This window comes from Oryzias latipes, chromosome 4 (assembly GCF_002234675.1).
Source record: "Oryzias latipes chromosome 4, ASM223467v1".
Lineage (NCBI taxonomy): Eukaryota > Metazoa > Chordata > Actinopteri > Beloniformes > Adrianichthyidae > Oryzias > Oryzias latipes.
Window position 1 is genome coordinate 17,959,175 of NC_019862.2, and position 17,956 is coordinate 17,977,130.

The window sequence follows — 17,956 nt, forward strand, 5'->3', positions numbered from 1 at the left end:
CTGAATTAGATTGCATGCACAAACATCCACTGGCTGTGAGTGTCCTTCTGTCCCCGTGTCTTCTTTAGACCCTGCCTTTACTGGTTATTTGTCTTCTCTGAATCACTGTGTTCAGTCCTTGTATCCATCTGCAGAGCCCAGAGGCAGGTTCAAAGCTAAACTAAGTGCACTTTTGATTGCTTTTCTGCAGAAGTATCTCACTATTTGAAATATTGATTGGACTCTTGGTCAGTGGGTTTATAGATGTCAGATAAGCGCTTCTGGACCATCAATCAAATGAGTATCAACGACATTGAGGCCACCTTTAAGGTCACTGTTGTGCTATTTTCTTTACATGAGCTGAAAAACAAAATAAAAGAGTATTATTTATGTGACACAACTTAGCTTTATGAGAATCTGAAGGAAAAGCCCAAAAGATGTGTTTACATTATTTAGTCCAATTGTAAGAATATGGTTCTATCAAACCTTATTCTACCACATCCAAAGAATAATGGTGCTGGAGCACTGCTTGCAGTGTCAGTGTTAGAAGACCCATTAAATGAATAAAAAATGTGTGTGGGTAATACCAACTGTCAAGTTTAAGGAAACCTACCTCAGCAGTTTGGTGAATGTCTCTGAAACACCAATATGTCTAAATATGACCTTTAAAAGTTGGGAGTTTCTGCCAATGGACCTTTAACATTGCAGGTGTATAATGAGTTTATCCATAAAGTAATCTGTTACATTATTGAAGCACGAGTGTTCAGACTAGAGCAGGAGAGAGAAGTCATGCAGTTACAACAGATGCTACTTTGGGGGCAGTATAAAAAGACCCATGCACCAAACAGAGGTAAAAAGCATTAATAAGAGCATGTCCAACTACTACGAAGTACTATTATAAAGTCATTTGGAAGATTTTTATGTTTTTGTTTTACCCAAAATAATAATTGGAAAGTTTCATGTTTCTGTACATTAACTTAACATCTGATCTAAGTTTGATGCACTTGGACCATTGTGAAAAAGCTGCTGGGATGTCCATAAACAAGCAGACACATACAAATTCCAGAAAAGGGAAACTGAGCTTAAAGCCAGACCAAATTCAATAACTTTATTTTGCTAAAGTCTAGTAAAAGATTCTTATGACAAGATTTTTTTTGACTGCCGGAGAAGCAGACTGATTAGTTCTTAATAGTCCCCTTTTCCATAGGGATTCCTACAAATATACTGAATTGTGTGTTTTAAATATTTTTTGCGCCTCATTAAAAGTAGACGATAAAAGATTCACAATTCATTTACTTGCAATGATCATCATTGAAACAAAAAAACCACTTCATTAGTTTTAAGGAATAATTGCAAGAAAATATGACATTATGCTTCTTCAGCATGTTTAGACGGTGGACAGGGATAAGACTATTACTAGCATGAAATGAATATGCAAATACAAAATAATTGCTGTTTTACTGCTTAGTTCATAAAATCAGCTTTTTACATTAGGATTTTGACATTGAGTTGATGTTTTTCAGTCCTTTGGTTTACATGCTAAAAGCATTTATGTACTAAATGTTTTTGAATGCATGAACACAGGGACAGATGAGGCTGACTATATTTCCAGTGCCTTATTTCTTTGATGTTATCTAACAGGAATTGCAGTGGATTACACCTAAAGGCCAGGAGGCTACTCGTCATAAATGAGATTAAATCCACTCAGTGTTATTTGTTTTTTGCCATATTAGGTAAAACTGTTTTGAATTCAAACTTCTTGAAAGGGTCTTTGGCCTTATTCATAACCCAACCTATGTAAAAAAAAAAAAATAGACATTAAATTTCAAAGGACCATTGACGTTAAAGCTAGATTTTATTTGTTGGGCTGAAGAAAGCAAACACCGCATGCCAGTGTGTCTTGAATATGTTGAAGAGCGGAGAGGTTTTCAACAGCTGCAGAGACCTGCTGAAGATCATTGCCATGACAGTGTTAGACCTCAATCCATCAAAGTTTGGAAACACATTCGCTGAAATGTTTCTTTAAAATGAAGAACAAGTTTGCCAAAGAATTTTTGTTTCTGTTTGAAAGATCCTATGGAGGAACAAATAATGAAAATTATTCATACAAGTCAAGTTGCTCCAGGAGTTGTGAATTCAGTCCCATAATTAAAGGGAAGAAATACAAATACAAATACAAAAGTTTGGGATAAATTGGATTTTTGTACAGAAAACTGCACAAAACTGAAATAATAAATGCAAATACATAATTAGGATTGTGTTCATGTGTAACACAATCATCACAACATCTCTGCAGAGTTATGGATTTTCCCGCAGAGTCTAAATGAAAAGTCTCATCAGAATCAGGCCAGGATCATTTCAAGGTGACAAAGAATAATGCAGTTCTGCGACATGAACCCACATGATAAATTGCTGTCATAGAAACCCTTCTTGCTCATTACTGTCCCAAAATATCCGATCAGCCTGCAAATTTTAAAAAGGAAGTCTCGGACTGCCAGCTGGTTGGTGGAGCTGAGGTTGTTTGTGCGTGACAGATTGGGGGTGTTTGATGCTCTGGGCGGCTGCTGCGCGTCCCTGCATGTGCGGTGTGTGTGTCACTCTGGGGTGTTCATACCGTGGAGCATGTGTATTATGTGTACAAGGCGGGTTAACCTTTCCTCCTGCCTGAGTGGAAATGTCACTGACACATAGCGACATACTGTATGCACGGTCTCAGCGAGGGTCCTTTGTGTAAAAAGCTTTGTTTGTGAGTCTCCTGTTCTTCTGTGTCCTCCCTTTGCCTCATTTTACATTCACACTAATGTGGTGTATTTTGAGCAAACTATATGGCTCAACAGCTTGGCTTTTTCCTGTTCTGCAGAAAGATTCACCTGAAGAGGCAGGTTTTATAAAGACATATTGTGACACAATTTCATTTTTTTTCTTTCATGAATGGTTAATGTAAAATAGATAGCTGTGCAATGGTTTGTGCCGAGCTGTTCAGGACACCTAATTACCCCCAGGGGCTGCTCAAAGAGCAGTCCTTACCTGTTCCAGGCATGGAGAGCCGTCCTTCTTTTAAATTTAAAATGAGGTTGCTTTCTGAGATAAAAAAACAGAAATTGTGCTTTACAGAAGTTCCATATATGGTTAATTGAAACCATGCATTTGAAAGATACTTTATTCTCATTGGCATTGATGTCTTGTTTTTAAACCTTTGTGTTTCACTAATCTGAGCTGTAAGAACATCTAAATTTGAAATTATAATAGGGGGCAGCCCTTTTAAAGCCCTATATTTGTGTTTTAGCCTACCTAGAGACTCTAACTTGTGTCTTTATTTCTGTAGATTGTTCTTGTTAGGTTATTTTCTCTCCATTACAATGTATAAAGTTGGCCTAAACTTTTAAATATTACAACTCAAACAACAATTAATAAAAAAAGGATGCCCGTATTGGTTAAAGGGTATTTCTATCAAAACGTTGACAGTTTTTGTTTTCTGACTGCATCTGAATGTAAAATTTTAAGATACAAAGTTCAAGTTGTTTTAAAACACACGGTTGGAAACCAACAGACAAATGAATTGATCACGCTTAATAAATTTACATCTATGAAGTACTGGCAGGCTGCAGAAAATCTGTGTCAATTGCAAGCTACACTATTCAGAAGATATGAAATATTTAGTCAGCCAAAAGAGGAAGATTTTGTAAAAAAAATTTAAACATGAATTTTACTGGTGTTGTACATTGTTTTATTTTTCTTAACTGCAGCACTTTAAGAAACATTGCCTTATTATATTCCGTCCATCCGTTTTTTCAACCTGCTGAATCCCTATCAGGGTTGCTGGAGCCTATCCTAGCACTGTTGGGTGAAGGTGGGGTACACACTGAACAAGTTGCCAGTCTGTTGCAGACTGGCAACTTGCCACACATTCACACTCCCATTCACACTTAGGGACAACTTAGAGTCACTACTAAATTCAACTACTTTATTACAATTCAGTAAACTGTTCTCTTATTTGCAAAATGTCTTTTTTTTTAAGAAGTATTACCTAGATAGAGGTAATACTATCTAGGTCCAGTTTCTGGAATTCTGTTTTTGATAGAGAAAATTATGTTTAATATTGTGTCTCTCACTATTCAGAAAATAAGATGACTTTTGAGACTGAAAACTGTAATTACCGTAAATGAGTCACATGGCATTACCTTTATATTTCTACAAACCATCCATTAGTAGAATTTGTTCACAAAATCAGTGGGGATGTGTGAAATCCATGCATTAGGCTGTTTTCTAGAACGTACTTTTCTCCCCGAGACATCAATAAAATCCTGATATACAAGGTATTATATATCAGGGTAATAATTTGCATTTGTGCAGCATGAACATAATATTTAAAGAGATCAGTTTAAATCAAGGTTATTGCAGACTGTGAGGTAATTGTTTACTTCTGTGTGGCATCAGAAAAAATACTTTATGCCCTTCATCTGGGTAATTGGGTACAGTGTTCCCACACAGAAAAGGAAAAATACATATTTGAAATAATTTAGTGTTAAACTCACATAACAGTATAAGTGTTATCTGCATGGAAAGCATTAGTGAAATCTTTAGTTCATATTTTAGTTAGAACAAATATACTGTATATTCAAATGCACTTTATTCTTGTAAATAACTAGTCTTCAAAATAAGACAGCAATTTTAACACATTCTCTAAATTGTACTACCCACTTCTATATTTATTTTCTGACTCTCAACTGTTTTTGCTTTAAACACCACAGCAACTTTGTAGTACTTTAAAATGTCCCTAATATGCATGCCAATAAACATTTTTATTCATAAATAAAAATAAAAATCTGTGTTCTCAATACTTAAAACCTAACCCATTTTTAATGTTTTTTGTCAATTTTAAAACAGAATCCTAAGATGAGTTTTTTGATGGTTATGTTACCCCCCTTTATGGTCATGTTATGCCCCTTATGGGTACCAATAGATTTAGCCATGACTGTTTATATGTTCATACACACAAGGGTTTTGGGTATAATTCCCGAGTTTAGATTTTTTTTTTTACTTTAAAGATACTTGAGTTAACTCAACTGCTGTATTGAAAAAAAAAGTCCTTATCAGACTCCATCTGTATTTTGCAAACTGAACACAAAATCCTCTCACCTCATGAAATGTTCCTGCTCTGTGATCACGCTCTCCTCTATGATGTTGATTCAAACTGGAGTAGAGCAGCAGAAGGGGTTTTGACCCGATGCTGAGGCTCTGTCAGCCTGTCTGCTCCTCTGTCACATCTCCCCTCTCTGTCTGTGTTCTGTTTTATTGATGAAGCCAGGATGAACTTTAGGGAATACTGCTTATTTCAGCTCTAGTTGCATCACAGTCACAAACACACACAGATGTGTTGTCGCCCTACTTTGCTGATTCTTTTCCTTCTGAGTGGGTTTGAATATGTGTGCCCACATTAGGCATATTTCTGTTCAGACACACAAAACAACACACACACTGTTGTCTCCAACAGCTTAATAAAACTGTAATGTGGACAATTTAGCAAACTCACTACACAATCTCTTGTCAACTTTACCACACTTTTTCTAACCTCTTTTTATGTGGATTTATTGTATTTTGTGTTCATTATCTAACATGAATATTTGATGTGCTTTCTCTCTTCAGGGCGTTGTTCGACTACGATGGAAGTGCGTCAGATCTAAACACACCCAGTCAGGTCCTGCCGTTCCATTTCGGAGACATCCTCCACGTGAGCAGTGTCGGCGAGGATGAGTGGTGGCCTGCTCGTCATGTCAGTCCCCCACCCCCAAACTGCCCCGATGTTGGGGTCATCCCCAGCCGCAGGAGGTCAGAGCTTTAGGTTTAGGTTGTTATACCACCAGTTTGTAGATAAACAGTTTAAAAAAAACTTTTTTTGCTTATTAACAATTTAAAAAAATCTTTGGGATTACAAATTTTTGAAGTTAGTTTTTTTTAAATTACAAATCATTTAGTTCTAGTAAGTTTTGAAATTACACAAATACCAGCAACTAAATATTTTCTTACTCAAAACAAATTTTTTAAATTTGAGCTGTCAACTTCTCTACACCTAGAAGCACTGTGGGCTTTCTAAGAAGGTAATAAAGTGCTAAATAACTATACACCGCTTAGCGTTTAAAGACCCAATCCATTAAAACCATGTTCTTTTTTGCAAGTAAGTACATTTTATTTATATAGCACCTTTCACAGACAGAAGTCACAAGGAAGCATATACCACATAAAACAATCATCCCAAGCCCAAATAAAAACAGTTCCATTTACAATGCTTTGCAAAAATACAAAGTTTTCTGTTGACTTTTAAAATAATGTATAGAGTCCAGGGAACGCACAGACCATCTCGTGCACTGAGGTCTGATAATCAGAACACGTTGATTGTTCCTCGCACACGGTTCCTGACCAGAGGAGACAGATCCTTGCAGGCTGTTGTTCCTAAACTCTGGAATGAGCTCCTGTTGTCCCTAGTTGTGTTTTATCTCTGTCATCATGTGTAGATTGAAATCATAATGTTCAAACAAATACTTACGGTATATATTTTCATTTATTTATCATATCATTATCATTATTTAAACCACTTATTTTACCCACTTCCTTCCAAAAAAGTAAGCTGCTGAAAAAGTAAAAACAGATGATTTTGTGGAATGTAGCTGACAAAACCGTCTTCCACAGAGTTTATTATGACTCCTGACAACAACTTTAACTCAAAAAAAATCTCCGGATGTTTGAAACCTTTAGATGCTGTTATAAAGACCGAACACACCAGTGTATCCTCACCACACAGCTGAATGTGAAACAGTGCCGCTTCCTCTCACCTGTGCTTGGTTCCACTGCAGAGAGGGTGTCTGGCAGATGTTGATAGGTTTCGAGGGGGGGGGGGGGGGGAGAGAGTCTATTTTGAATCAGTCAAGTTGCCATGCGAGACATGAAAGTGACGAAGAGGGATGTGCAGAGTGATGGGGTGGAAGGAAAGGTAGTGACAGGATGTTAGTGAAGGGAGAATTAGAGTAGACAAGGAAGACTAAAAGTAAATTTCAACACATAGATTTGATACACTGATAATAAGTTGCAGGCCTTAGAGTGGTACCGGTATTCGGTTAGAAGCAGTCGAATTTATAATAAACATAAAAACGTAAAGAAAATTGAGTTTTTAAATAGAGAAAAATGTCTAAAAAGTTGCTAAAATATCTACCACTAGTGTTTTTGTAGTTAAAATGTCTCCCCAGGATGTTATATTATTTAAATTCACTGAGGTAAATGATTAAAATCAAAGGAAAACCCTCAGATTTCAAATCTTTTTATGTTTAAATTCCATTTTTTAAATTATTGACCACATTGCATCTGGCCTGCCATTTGCACTTTGACAGTTGTTTGGAAAAATGACAAGTGTAAAGAGGTTTAACATGCATTATGTAAGACTTTGTGCCTGAAAGCCACTGAATCTTCAGCTCCAGTAGAGAAAGAGTGGCTTTAGGGAGAGAATCAGGTGCCACACAAGGTGTTAACCTTATTTGAAATTTTAGCGTTTAATGTGATCATTAGCAGGAAGCAGTCCTGCACAGGAGGTGACAAATCTATTTCTGGACATGAAAATGTCTCCACAGCCGTAACAAGAAGACTTCGCACTGTAGACTGGAACATTTTGATGTGTTCTAACTTTCATTATATTTCAATTTATAAGCTCCTCTTGAGGGTTTTATCCTTTAAAGACCTTCTACTCTCTCAAATATAAGTTGCCCCTAGAACCATTGGTAGAGAGACAAACTTAAAACAATTTAGTTGAGTTAAAGTTGCCCTATATAACAGAAAGATTTCTTAACAGTCCTTAAATTTTTTGTATAATCTCAGCGGTTTTCACATTGGTTTTTGTAGGTTTTCCTTTGGAGGTTTTTCATGTTTTTTCTAATAAAACCACCCTAGTTAATCATTTTTTTAAAACATTTTTGGTTTATCTTTAGCTTCAAATATTTAGCTTTTAATAGGATTTTTGCAATGTTAGGATCATTTAGCATTTTGGTTTTCTAAATGTTTTCTTGTTTTTTAGGCTGATTTAGCATTGAGTTTTTAAATTTTGTTGTAATTATGTTAACCTTAAAAGAAATGTTCCAATTTTTGTATAGAAATTTATTATTGTTGTAGAAAAAAAACAGAAAATGACTTGATGGGATTGCTGTTTTAAAATGATTGTGTTCATTTGAGATTATTTTATGTCTTTTAAATGTTTTTTTGTCCTCTTTTCCATTTTGTTGGACACACAGAGCAGAGAGGAAAGAGAGGTCGAGGTTAAAGACGATCAGAGTGTCCAGGTCTCAGGACAGATCGGTGAGTACCTCCTATTCTTATCATTAATCTTTTTTGTTTTTACACAATACATTTACTTTCAGTAAAGTCTCTTTTCTGAGATCAAGCTATTGTACTTTTACTACCAACACACAAATAAGAAATGTAATAAAATATCTCACTGACTAAATTTACACAAGAAATACAAAAATGAATGTTATCTGAACGAAATTAACAGTAAATGTGGCTGATGCTGGGAACAAATCAGACATGAAAGATAAACTGCCTGCTATTAGATCATCTCATTTCTATTATGCTGGGTTTGGAAGATATTGGAAGTATTAAAAACACAAATCAGTTATCTAAAATATGTTTCTAACAATTAAAAGCACCATTCTTTTTTTAATCATTTCATAATTTTTTAGTTGAATGTTTTCATTGCCTCTGATTAGTGTCGTAAAAACTGTTTTTATAACCAAACAATATGAGGACTAGAAAGAAAGTTGACATTTAATTGAATTATGTATATTTTTAGACTGCACAGCTTCGAAAATATTACATTACTGTTATATGAAGTAATGCAATTACAAAGCAAACATGCAAAAAGCATAAAAAGCTTTTTTTTGTGTTTGTAGGTTATTGCATTTTGCTTGTTTTCTTAACAATTATAATGCAGTAAAAGTTTGACATAGAGGCTTTAATGAGGCTTTCCTGAATGCCTCACGATGACAAGAGAAAATTTGCTGAGTCGGAAATAAAACAAACGCAAAAAAAGACTCACCTTTGTTTTACCGCAGTAGAATTTCTATTTTAGACATTCTCTTGGTAATAATACATATTCAATGTAAAAAGGCCTTGGCTACAGCACACTAGCTCTACAGTCAAATATAAAGTTGGAACTAAATATGATTTCAGCAGTATGTATTAGATCTTAAAAGAAAAAAACAACTTCTGTCAATTCAGCAATTCTTTTACTAAAAAATAATAAGGGAAAGAAAAGTATTTAGAATAAGAATGCAAAAAAATCAGATTCCTTTTTCTGTTTGTGACATCACAGGAGAGGTAATGCTTTTTTTATCGCTTGATTCAGACTTTAGTAAGTATCTTAAATGCCTGTGATCTACAAAGTTCTCCGACAAGCTAACAGCACTTCAGTCACACATCATGTAGACCTGATGAGTGCTGACTCTCAAGCTATTGATATCACTGAGCTGTCAGCACACTCTCCCTCTGTTTTCCTCACACTGTGTGAATCAGCATCTCTGCATGATGGAAAAATGTTAATTAAAAAAGAAACACACACACACACAATCCCCTGACAGACTGAGACTACAATTATTCCTTCTCACTCATCAATTGTGTACAAATGTGTGTGTGTTTCCTACAGAGTTTCTGCTGATAATCAACACCATGTTAGGGGTGTGTGTGTGTGATGACTAACACTCTCTTCTCTCTTCTTTCCTGCAGGATCCAGATGATAGAGGTAGGTTTCCTTTCATTTGCTGACATCTGCTGGTCTCTACATGCAACTGCAGCTCCCACATTACTAACTAATTCCCTCCACAGATCTAATTATCCCTGTCTCCACTGCAAACCTGAAACATTTCATGTCATAATTATAGATTTTACTCTGAAATTTATGGAAATATGTCAGTTTGTTTAGTTGTTGGACAGCTCAGCACATTAGTCACAGTTTTGGCTCAGATTTATTGCTCTGGATCACGCCTTGAGGAGTTGCTGGTTTCTGGGATTATTTTGTTGTTTTAAGGAGTTATTTGTCTGAAAGAAAGACGTGTGCATTGTGTGTCTGTATTTGTGTTTGTATCTATGTGTTTGCGTGTTTTTGTGTATGTGCTTGTGTTGCTGACTCTGACCTGTCTTGTCCTTCCAGAGCTGGTAACCTCTGGCACCAGCGATAGTGAAAGTAGTTCCTGTAAGTGTAGACCCTCCACTGTCCCTCCCTCCTCTTCCTCCTCTCTGTCAGTGCTTGCTCTGCCTTTGTTAATTTTTTTGTTTTGTTTCATAGTTCAGGCGCATAAAGCAGTTGCTGGTTTGTGTGCTTCCCTCTGTGTGTGCTTGTGTCACGTACAAATGAATTTATATTTACATTTGCGTATGTGTGTGCTGTAATCATGGTACTTTTTTGTGCATGTGGGTGTTTTCTTGTGCAGGTTGCCTCTTTCTGCCTTTTTAGGGGTCTTCATGAAGTCTGTCCTGAAAGTTTAGGAGGGTAGAAGGGTGATGCGCTGTCAGTCGTACTTATCTAAATATGTCCATCATTTATTTGTGTTATTCTGAGCAGCTGGTCAGGAGGAGATCCTGCTCACATACCAGCCTGTCATGCAGCAAGAAGGTTAGTTCTTCTTCCACATCATCTTTTTTTCTCAAGGTTTATTTTGTGCACATATCAGCTTTAACCATCGGGCATAAATACTGAAATAGAAAGTAAATTCAAGAAAGTCCTTTAATGTTAACTAAACAGACAATAAAGATAATCTATTAGGGGAAAAAACTTAAATAAAATCCACATATTTCTGAGTGACAAAAGAAAATCTATTGGTGTTTAGAATTTCTCTTGAATCCCGTGACAATTTTCTTAAAGCCAATTTTCACTGTCTTTTAAAGAAAACCCTTAATCGTTCATATATTTACAGCAGAATTATGCCTTTTGTTATTCGATTGTGAAATTCCCCCAGTCTATCACAGATTTGGTTCATGCTAACTACCTGCTCATCTTTAGTTAGGTTGACTGTTGAGAAGTGGAAGCTACCATCTCCACGCACAGAAACATAGATGGCAGGAAAAAAAAAATTTCTTTTCACAACCTTGTAATTTCTCAAATGAATGTAGAACACACTATATTACATATTGTTTTAAAATAGAATAAATAGAAAATTGCACACTTATTTTTTAATGTTCTTTTTTTCCTTTTAAGTGTTGGTGCTGCCTAACTCAACTCCATGTATTTGTGTGGTTACGAACATGCTGCCTTGATTCCAGTTAACTACACGCGGCCTGTCATTGTGCTCGGACCGATGAAGGATCGAATCAACGATGACCTTATCTCTGAGTTCCCCAGCAAGTTTGGCTCCTGTGTCCCACGTGAGTTTCATATAAACACATTACAGCAACTTCATTTTATGATGCTGATGCATCAGATTGATGCTGTGGCTGTTTATAACTGGAGTGATATGACCTTAATGTCAGCTAACTTGAGCTTGTTTGACCTAAACTTTCATTGGGAGACCTTATTTCCCTGTATTTGTAAAATCCTCAGACACAACGCGACCACGGCGAGACTACGAGGTGGATGGCAGAGATTATCACTTCATGTCCTCCAGAGAGCTCATGGAGCGAGAGATTCAGGAACACAAGTTCATAGAAGCGGGACAGTACAACAACCACCTGTATGGAACCAGCATTCAGTCTGTCAAAGAGGTCGCCGACAAGGTGAGGCCTCTGATGACGGGGGGTGAGCAACAGCATACAGACACTTAATGACCCTTGTGTTTCTCTGTGTGTGTCTTCAGGGTAAACACTGCATTCTGGACGTATCAGGGAACGCGATTAAACGTCTCCAGATGGCAGGAATCTATCCCATCGCTATCCTCATAAAACCCTGCAGTGTTGAAAATATCTTGTGAGTGGCAGCCATGCTTCACTTCACACTTAAATCATCTAATTGTAGATGAAAATAATTTTACACTACTAGGTGATGGTGTCCAATGCTTCCGGTTAAGGCTCTGTGACCTTGGAAACAGCACATGAAAGTTTTGTTTTGTTAATGTTATCCTCTTTCACAGAATAATTGTTTTGTCTCTGATTGATTCTACTGTTCTACACATGTACTCAGTAATCTCTAAACCCCAGTTTATTTCAAACTAAACACAGCCTCACTTGCTCAGCTCTACAACAAAATGGCACCCCCCCCCCCCCCCCACCAGCCTCACTTTTGTCTCACCTGCAGTGCAGCAGTTATTGTATGATTGGTCAAGCATTGAGGTGGGTGTGGTCAAAAGCAAAGGAAACGAAAGAGCGTGATCCCACAACCGTCCACTTTCACTCCTATTCTCCTTTTTCTCAGCAATAGAAACTAAATATTTTGGATCTTTTTCATCCATACTGACTTTAAAATCATGTCATATTTGCCTCGCTTAGGAGCAGTTTTATGCTTGAATTTATTGTAAATTATAAAAAATTGACCTGATAGACTACTGGTTCTTACAGTTTGAACCAGACAGATTGTCTTTCTGCTTGCAAAATTTTTGCCAGCTTTTATAAAAAGCTTAGATCCGGTATCTTTACTCTTAAATATCCTTAACACATTGGAGAATGTTCTGTTAGACTAATCAGATACACTTTTTTATTGTGTACTTTCTTCACTCATTACATTGCCTGCAGCTGCTATATCCTGATAGGTAAAAACTTGTAATGACTAAGAAATGTTCTCTTTTATAGTTAAGTCAGCTGGTCTTCACATGCTCTTCACACAACAATACATTTCCAGTAAATGTATAATTGAACATGTCTAAAACATTTCAGTAATGTATTTGGTCTTTTAACTCCCACCTCTTTGTGCAGAGAGATGAACAAGCGTTTGTCTGAGGAGCAGGCGAGGAAAGCCTTCGACAGAGCGCTCAAGCTGGAGCAGGAGTTCCCAGAGTATTTCACTGGTCAGTTTTACTGCAGAGCCGCATGTGTATTGCACATGTGCAGGCTGCGGGTTCTTTCCAATGTGCAGCTTAAGCATTTGAATCCACATGCAGCTGGTTTTTGATCTGAGACTTCTGATGAATGCAGTTACAAAAGCACAATTTAAGTAGGCAGGATAGGCAGTGACAGACAGTCACAGCAGCTTCATTTACAGTTCCAACACTGCATTTAAGGCTACATTCACTCCGGCCACAGCAATGCGCATTAAACCACTTTCAGTTAAACGTTTATGTAAACACAGGTATATGCCTGTTTCTGCCTTCCGCGTTCAAAACTCTCGTCCACATATCGCTACGCAAGTTTTCTAGGTCAGTTTTCGAGGTCTACGTACAAAATGTGCAGCCATTGAATTTGACCAATCTGCTAGTGACATATGGGTGAGCGTCCTTTTCAGGTCACGGAAGTGCCGACCGTTTGAAAAGTCATCATGGAGGAGAAATCAAAAAATGTGGTTTGTTCCCAGCTGGAATTAAATGACGCCAACTCATTCATGTATCGGAATATTGCTGTGACAGAAAAAACCTGGAGCAAGATTTGGGAGATTTGCTCTGCTTTAACATTTTGTATCAAGCCTTTTCCTACTGCATGTACATCCGCTAGCATCGAGCAGTGACAGCGCAGTCTGAACACCATGTGCTCAAAGCGTGTTCAACAGTTACCCGTGCAGCCCGTTCTTGAACATATGTCAAATGCCTGGAGTGTACGTAGCATAAGATCAAACTTTTGCTACTATATCTCTGAAAAAACTGTGTAAATTTACCACTATTTTTAATAAAATCTTATTTTTTATTATCAGGAACCTCCAGTAAATAATTGTGAGGAAAAATACAGATCTATCTCAGCATTTAAATTATTCTGTGCAAATCTAGTAAAAAATGTTTGGCGTGGTCTTTTTACAATGTTTTTAACCTTGTGAAACAAGTTTGACATTTTTCTAGGGAATTCCAAAAATATAATCCTAATATAATGAACAATTCTTTCTTCGAGATTTGCCTCATCGCCTGTTGTTTGTTGGTCTCTTGGCAGCTGTGGTCCAGGGCGCGTCTTTAGAGGACATTCACGCACAGGTGAAGCAGATCATCGAGGAGCAGTCTGGTCCTTACATCTGGGTTCCCACCAAGGAGCGACTCTGAATAATCGCTCTCACACGCACACACACACACACTCGCACTGTCAATACTTCCCACTCGTCTGATTTTCTATTATCAGCCTGCTTCCCCTCTAACATGGTGACACACATGCATATTCACACAAGCACACTAGGTGGGCGAAGCTGGGACTATCCGGGACTCACGTCTGTCCAGCAGCCTGTTGGTGGATCTTCCTTCAGCTCAGTTCCTTATTGTTCAAGGAAGTGGTTCCAATCAAGGCGACATGTACCATTATCTGATTTATTTCATTACTGTTCTTATTGTTGTTGTTGTTGTTGTTTTCATATTAACAAAGGGTAATGCATTCATGTATGGGTTTGTAATGATAATATTGTCACCAAGAGGCAGACTTTTGCACGCTGTAGCTTTAAGAGCATGTTTTGGGGACAAATCTTGATCGTTTTCCTGTTCTGTCTGTCTGCTTGTCTTTTCTCATTGTATCTCTTCTGTTTAGAGTTTCATGTTTATTTCTGTCTTTCCTTTTCATATTTCATCCCGTTCTTTTTTTTCAACATTGACAGCCTTTAGACTCGAGGTGAATTTTTAAAAAATTCTATCCTTAAGGTTCCCACAACAATTTGGCCTTGATGGTCAAAGAAAAGATTCTGTTTAGAGAAAATGTTCCCCATGAATTTAGCCTTTTTGGGGGAAATTGTATTGAGACTTAATGCCATTAGATTTGAAACAATTATAAATTATAGTCAATTTGTTTTTTAAAGTAAAAACTCAACTCATAATGCTGGAGCAAAACACTGAGAGCTTTGGTCCTGTATTTTTCACATTTACCAAAATTATGCTGAAAAAAGTAAATACTGTATACACTTTGTGATAGATATTTCAGACATCACTGTAAATCAGATAAGTTGATGGTTTGATGCAGTGTCTACAGGCAGGAACCCAACATTACCTTTAAAATGCCTTTTCTTGTGAGATTTTGGTGACAGACGTGCTGCATACTTCATACATGACACCACTAGGTTGTGTGTTTGTGAAAAAACCCTGTAAAAATGTAAAAATGCGGAGCTGAACCAAATTATACATCAAATTTCTTTGACAAAAGCATAAACAATCTTGGGAATAAACTGGGGTTGATTTGGCCATTTGCATCCCATCTAGAAATTTACAATAGCTTAGTTTTATGGAAAGGAGACATGTGGGCCCTTGTTTGTGCAGAAATATTGACTTGTTTTTCATGTTGAATTGAAATATTAAGAAAAGGTTGGGTTTAGCAGGTTCAAACTCCTGTGTTTTTAAAAATGTGGAAACTTCTTCAGAATTCATCATTCTGTCCTAAATGATCACAGCATAAACACAATATGGCCAAATGAGTAAACTGAATGACCAGCTGAGTGATGCATTTACATCGTGAGAAAAACTGAGCCTCACAAGCAGACGTCTCCGGCTCTATTTAGAAGATATGGCGTTGACAAACCTGTCAGTGTTGCTCATTCTAACCTGTGAAAGTTTAATAACATTTTGACATCATTTCCTATCAATTCTAGCATCTTCAAATGTTTTCTGTTGCTTTTAAAGTGACTAAAATGGTTGCACCAACTGACAGTGTGTTAAAAACCAACAATTCATGCATTAAAACCTGATTTTTTTTTTTCTTCTTCTGCCAATAGCTCTAAAAAGGGTTCACTCTCGTTTTTTGGTCTAGTTTTTTTTTTTTTTTTTTCTGTAGCAAAACCATGAATCCTTAAATGTCACATCAATGGTTTGATTTAAGTTAGTCTGGGATCCAGATGCCGCATTCAAAAGTAGATGTTAAAAGAATGTGTGTGAGGTAATGGTTGTAGAGACAGGTCCTGGATTGTAACAGCCATGCCAGAAACCTCCCCACAACCTTCCCACATTATGAACTTGTCCGAAAACATGGGTTAAAATGGCCATAATTCCTTTATTTATCAGAAAAGATCAGTCACCCGTTCTAGGATAAAAACTCATTTGCATGGGAGTATGTTGAAAAGAGCAAAGTGCAATCAAAACACACCAGTGCTCCCAAGCTTTGGGGTTTTTTGCTCCTAAAAAAGTTCTGAAATTTGACATTACCTTTAATGTACAACAATGATGTGAAGTGAAGGTGGAATAGTACATTCAGACTAGTGATGAAGATGCAAGAACAAAACTGGGTTAGATCAACACTGTATATGTGTGTGAAAATTTAATAATATTTTCATCTAGAATTTTACAAAATCCTGTGGAAAATGTAGGTCCAGATGCTCTCTGTATGAATTTTGACTTTGTTCCGTTCTCTTGTTTGTTTTTATTCCTTCACTTGTCCTCCATTCGTCCACAGTGGGACATCAGTTGAGCTTAGACAGTGTATCGTCTCCTTCATCAACCCTATGATGTTCACCTTCCTCTTTCCTTCTTATTGTAGTTGCATTAATGAGGGCTGGTTTCCTAAAAGCATCTCCAACCACAAAGCTGATACATACTCCTTTCTGACCTGATCTTCACAGCTTTGAGTTGACGGTGTCTGTATGTCTTACATGTGGGTCCTCCTCTGGTGAAAGCTTCTGTCATGAATGGTTGATCTGCTGCATGACTCCTTCAGTTCAAGTTGTTTTGTTTTTTTCTCTCATGCTGCGTTTAGAACTCTGAGCCTTCTCTGTATACTTCTGAAGCTGTATCCACGTGGGACGTCTGCACTCCGCACATTACTGCATGGTACTGAGGGGATTTTTTTTTAACCCAATTTCCAGCTGAAGTTTGTATCTCGTCAAACATGTCTTCATGAAAGTAAACTGGCATCTGCTAAACCCTTCGCCTGTTAATTAACAGCTAAAAAAAATGCAAGCGGAATCAATCAGACTAACCTGACGTGTTTTCAAGCGTAACATGTTCGATGCTTTGGGTGACACACCCCATGTACGGACTTGAAAGCCATCCACTCCCCCGCCACCACCCTGGAGCCTGAGGCGACTCCTCCAAGCTGACAGGAGACCAGAGACACACAGAAAGGCGGTTCTGTCAGCAGGGTAGCTCCCACATCCCAACAATGACTTCTCCATGTGACCAAGTGTTGAAGGCCTCATTTCCTCCCAGAATGTTGAGCTAAACTAAGTCTTTTCTGTAACCCTCGAGATGAGTCGTGTTTGTCTGTTGAAAGAACTGAGCTCTGTGTGACTCTGGCTTTGTGTTTTAGCCGAGGGACCATCTCACTGTCTGTTAGAGTAAAGCACCGATGCAAAGAATCTATTACAGAGATGGATCTATATCTAACATATTATATTTATCCCTGCTCTAACTGCCTATTTTGGTACAAAAAAATAAAAGTCTTGAGATTTACTGAACTCCCTCGACCAATGACTAGAAATGCTTATTGTTTTTGTTATGTGGTATGAATGTGAACATTTCAAATGGAAATGGAATTTCCTGTATTTTGTCCTTAATGTCGGGTTTGATTCCATCTTTGCTGTTGTGACTCCAGCACTATATTTCCAAACCACCTAAAAGTATAGAAAACGTCAGACAATCATTTAAAATATCAAATAGCTTAAATTGCACAAAAATATATTTTTTAAATTAATGACTGTGAAGGAGGCAGTTTTTTTCATTGTACATGTCAGAGCCAGACATGGACTCTGAAAAAAAATCATTTTAGTCTATTTTAGTTTGGGCATATTGATTGTTTTGAAATGGGAGCATCCAAAGCTTGGTCGGTTTGAGTCCTCCTTTGTTAAAACAATACTAATACATTTGTTTTAATAACGAAAAGGGTGGAAGAGACTAGTAGTAAATTGAATTTTCAAGTTTGTTTAAAATGTATCATTTACAACAAAAGGTTAGCAATGCCATGATAGGCTTGAAAT

At 37.1% G+C, this 17,956-nt stretch overlaps 1 protein-coding gene across 6 annotated transcripts in view; it reads left to right on the forward strand.

Moving 5' to 3' along the window:
• The window catches only part of LOC101171070 (discs large homolog 1-like protein), a 99,117-nt gene extending 81,671 nt beyond the window's left edge, over positions 1 to 17,446 (forward strand). For 5 of the 6 annotated variants that reach the window (XM_011474174.3, XM_020702507.2, XM_011474175.3 and 2 more), the window contains 10 exons: positions 5,626 to 5,808; positions 8,253 to 8,316; positions 9,742 to 9,757; positions 10,166 to 10,207; positions 10,577 to 10,627; positions 11,275 to 11,376; positions 11,552 to 11,724; positions 11,805 to 11,914; positions 12,856 to 12,947; positions 14,014 to 17,446. In XM_011474174.3, coding sequence (XP_011472476.1) covers positions 5,626 to 5,808; positions 8,253 to 8,316; positions 9,742 to 9,757; positions 10,166 to 10,207; positions 10,577 to 10,627; positions 11,275 to 11,376; positions 11,552 to 11,724; positions 11,805 to 11,914; positions 12,856 to 12,947; positions 14,014 to 14,120 — 940 coding nt within the window. In that variant the 3' untranslated portion in view covers positions 14,121 to 17,446. The remainder of the gene's footprint in view (positions 1 to 5,625; positions 5,809 to 8,252; positions 8,317 to 9,741; positions 9,758 to 10,165; positions 10,208 to 10,576; positions 10,628 to 11,274; positions 11,377 to 11,551; positions 11,725 to 11,804; positions 11,915 to 12,855; positions 12,948 to 14,013) is intronic. The other variant, XM_020702506.2, reaches the window with a different exon arrangement.
• Positions 17,447 to 17,956: the final 510 nt, after the last annotated feature.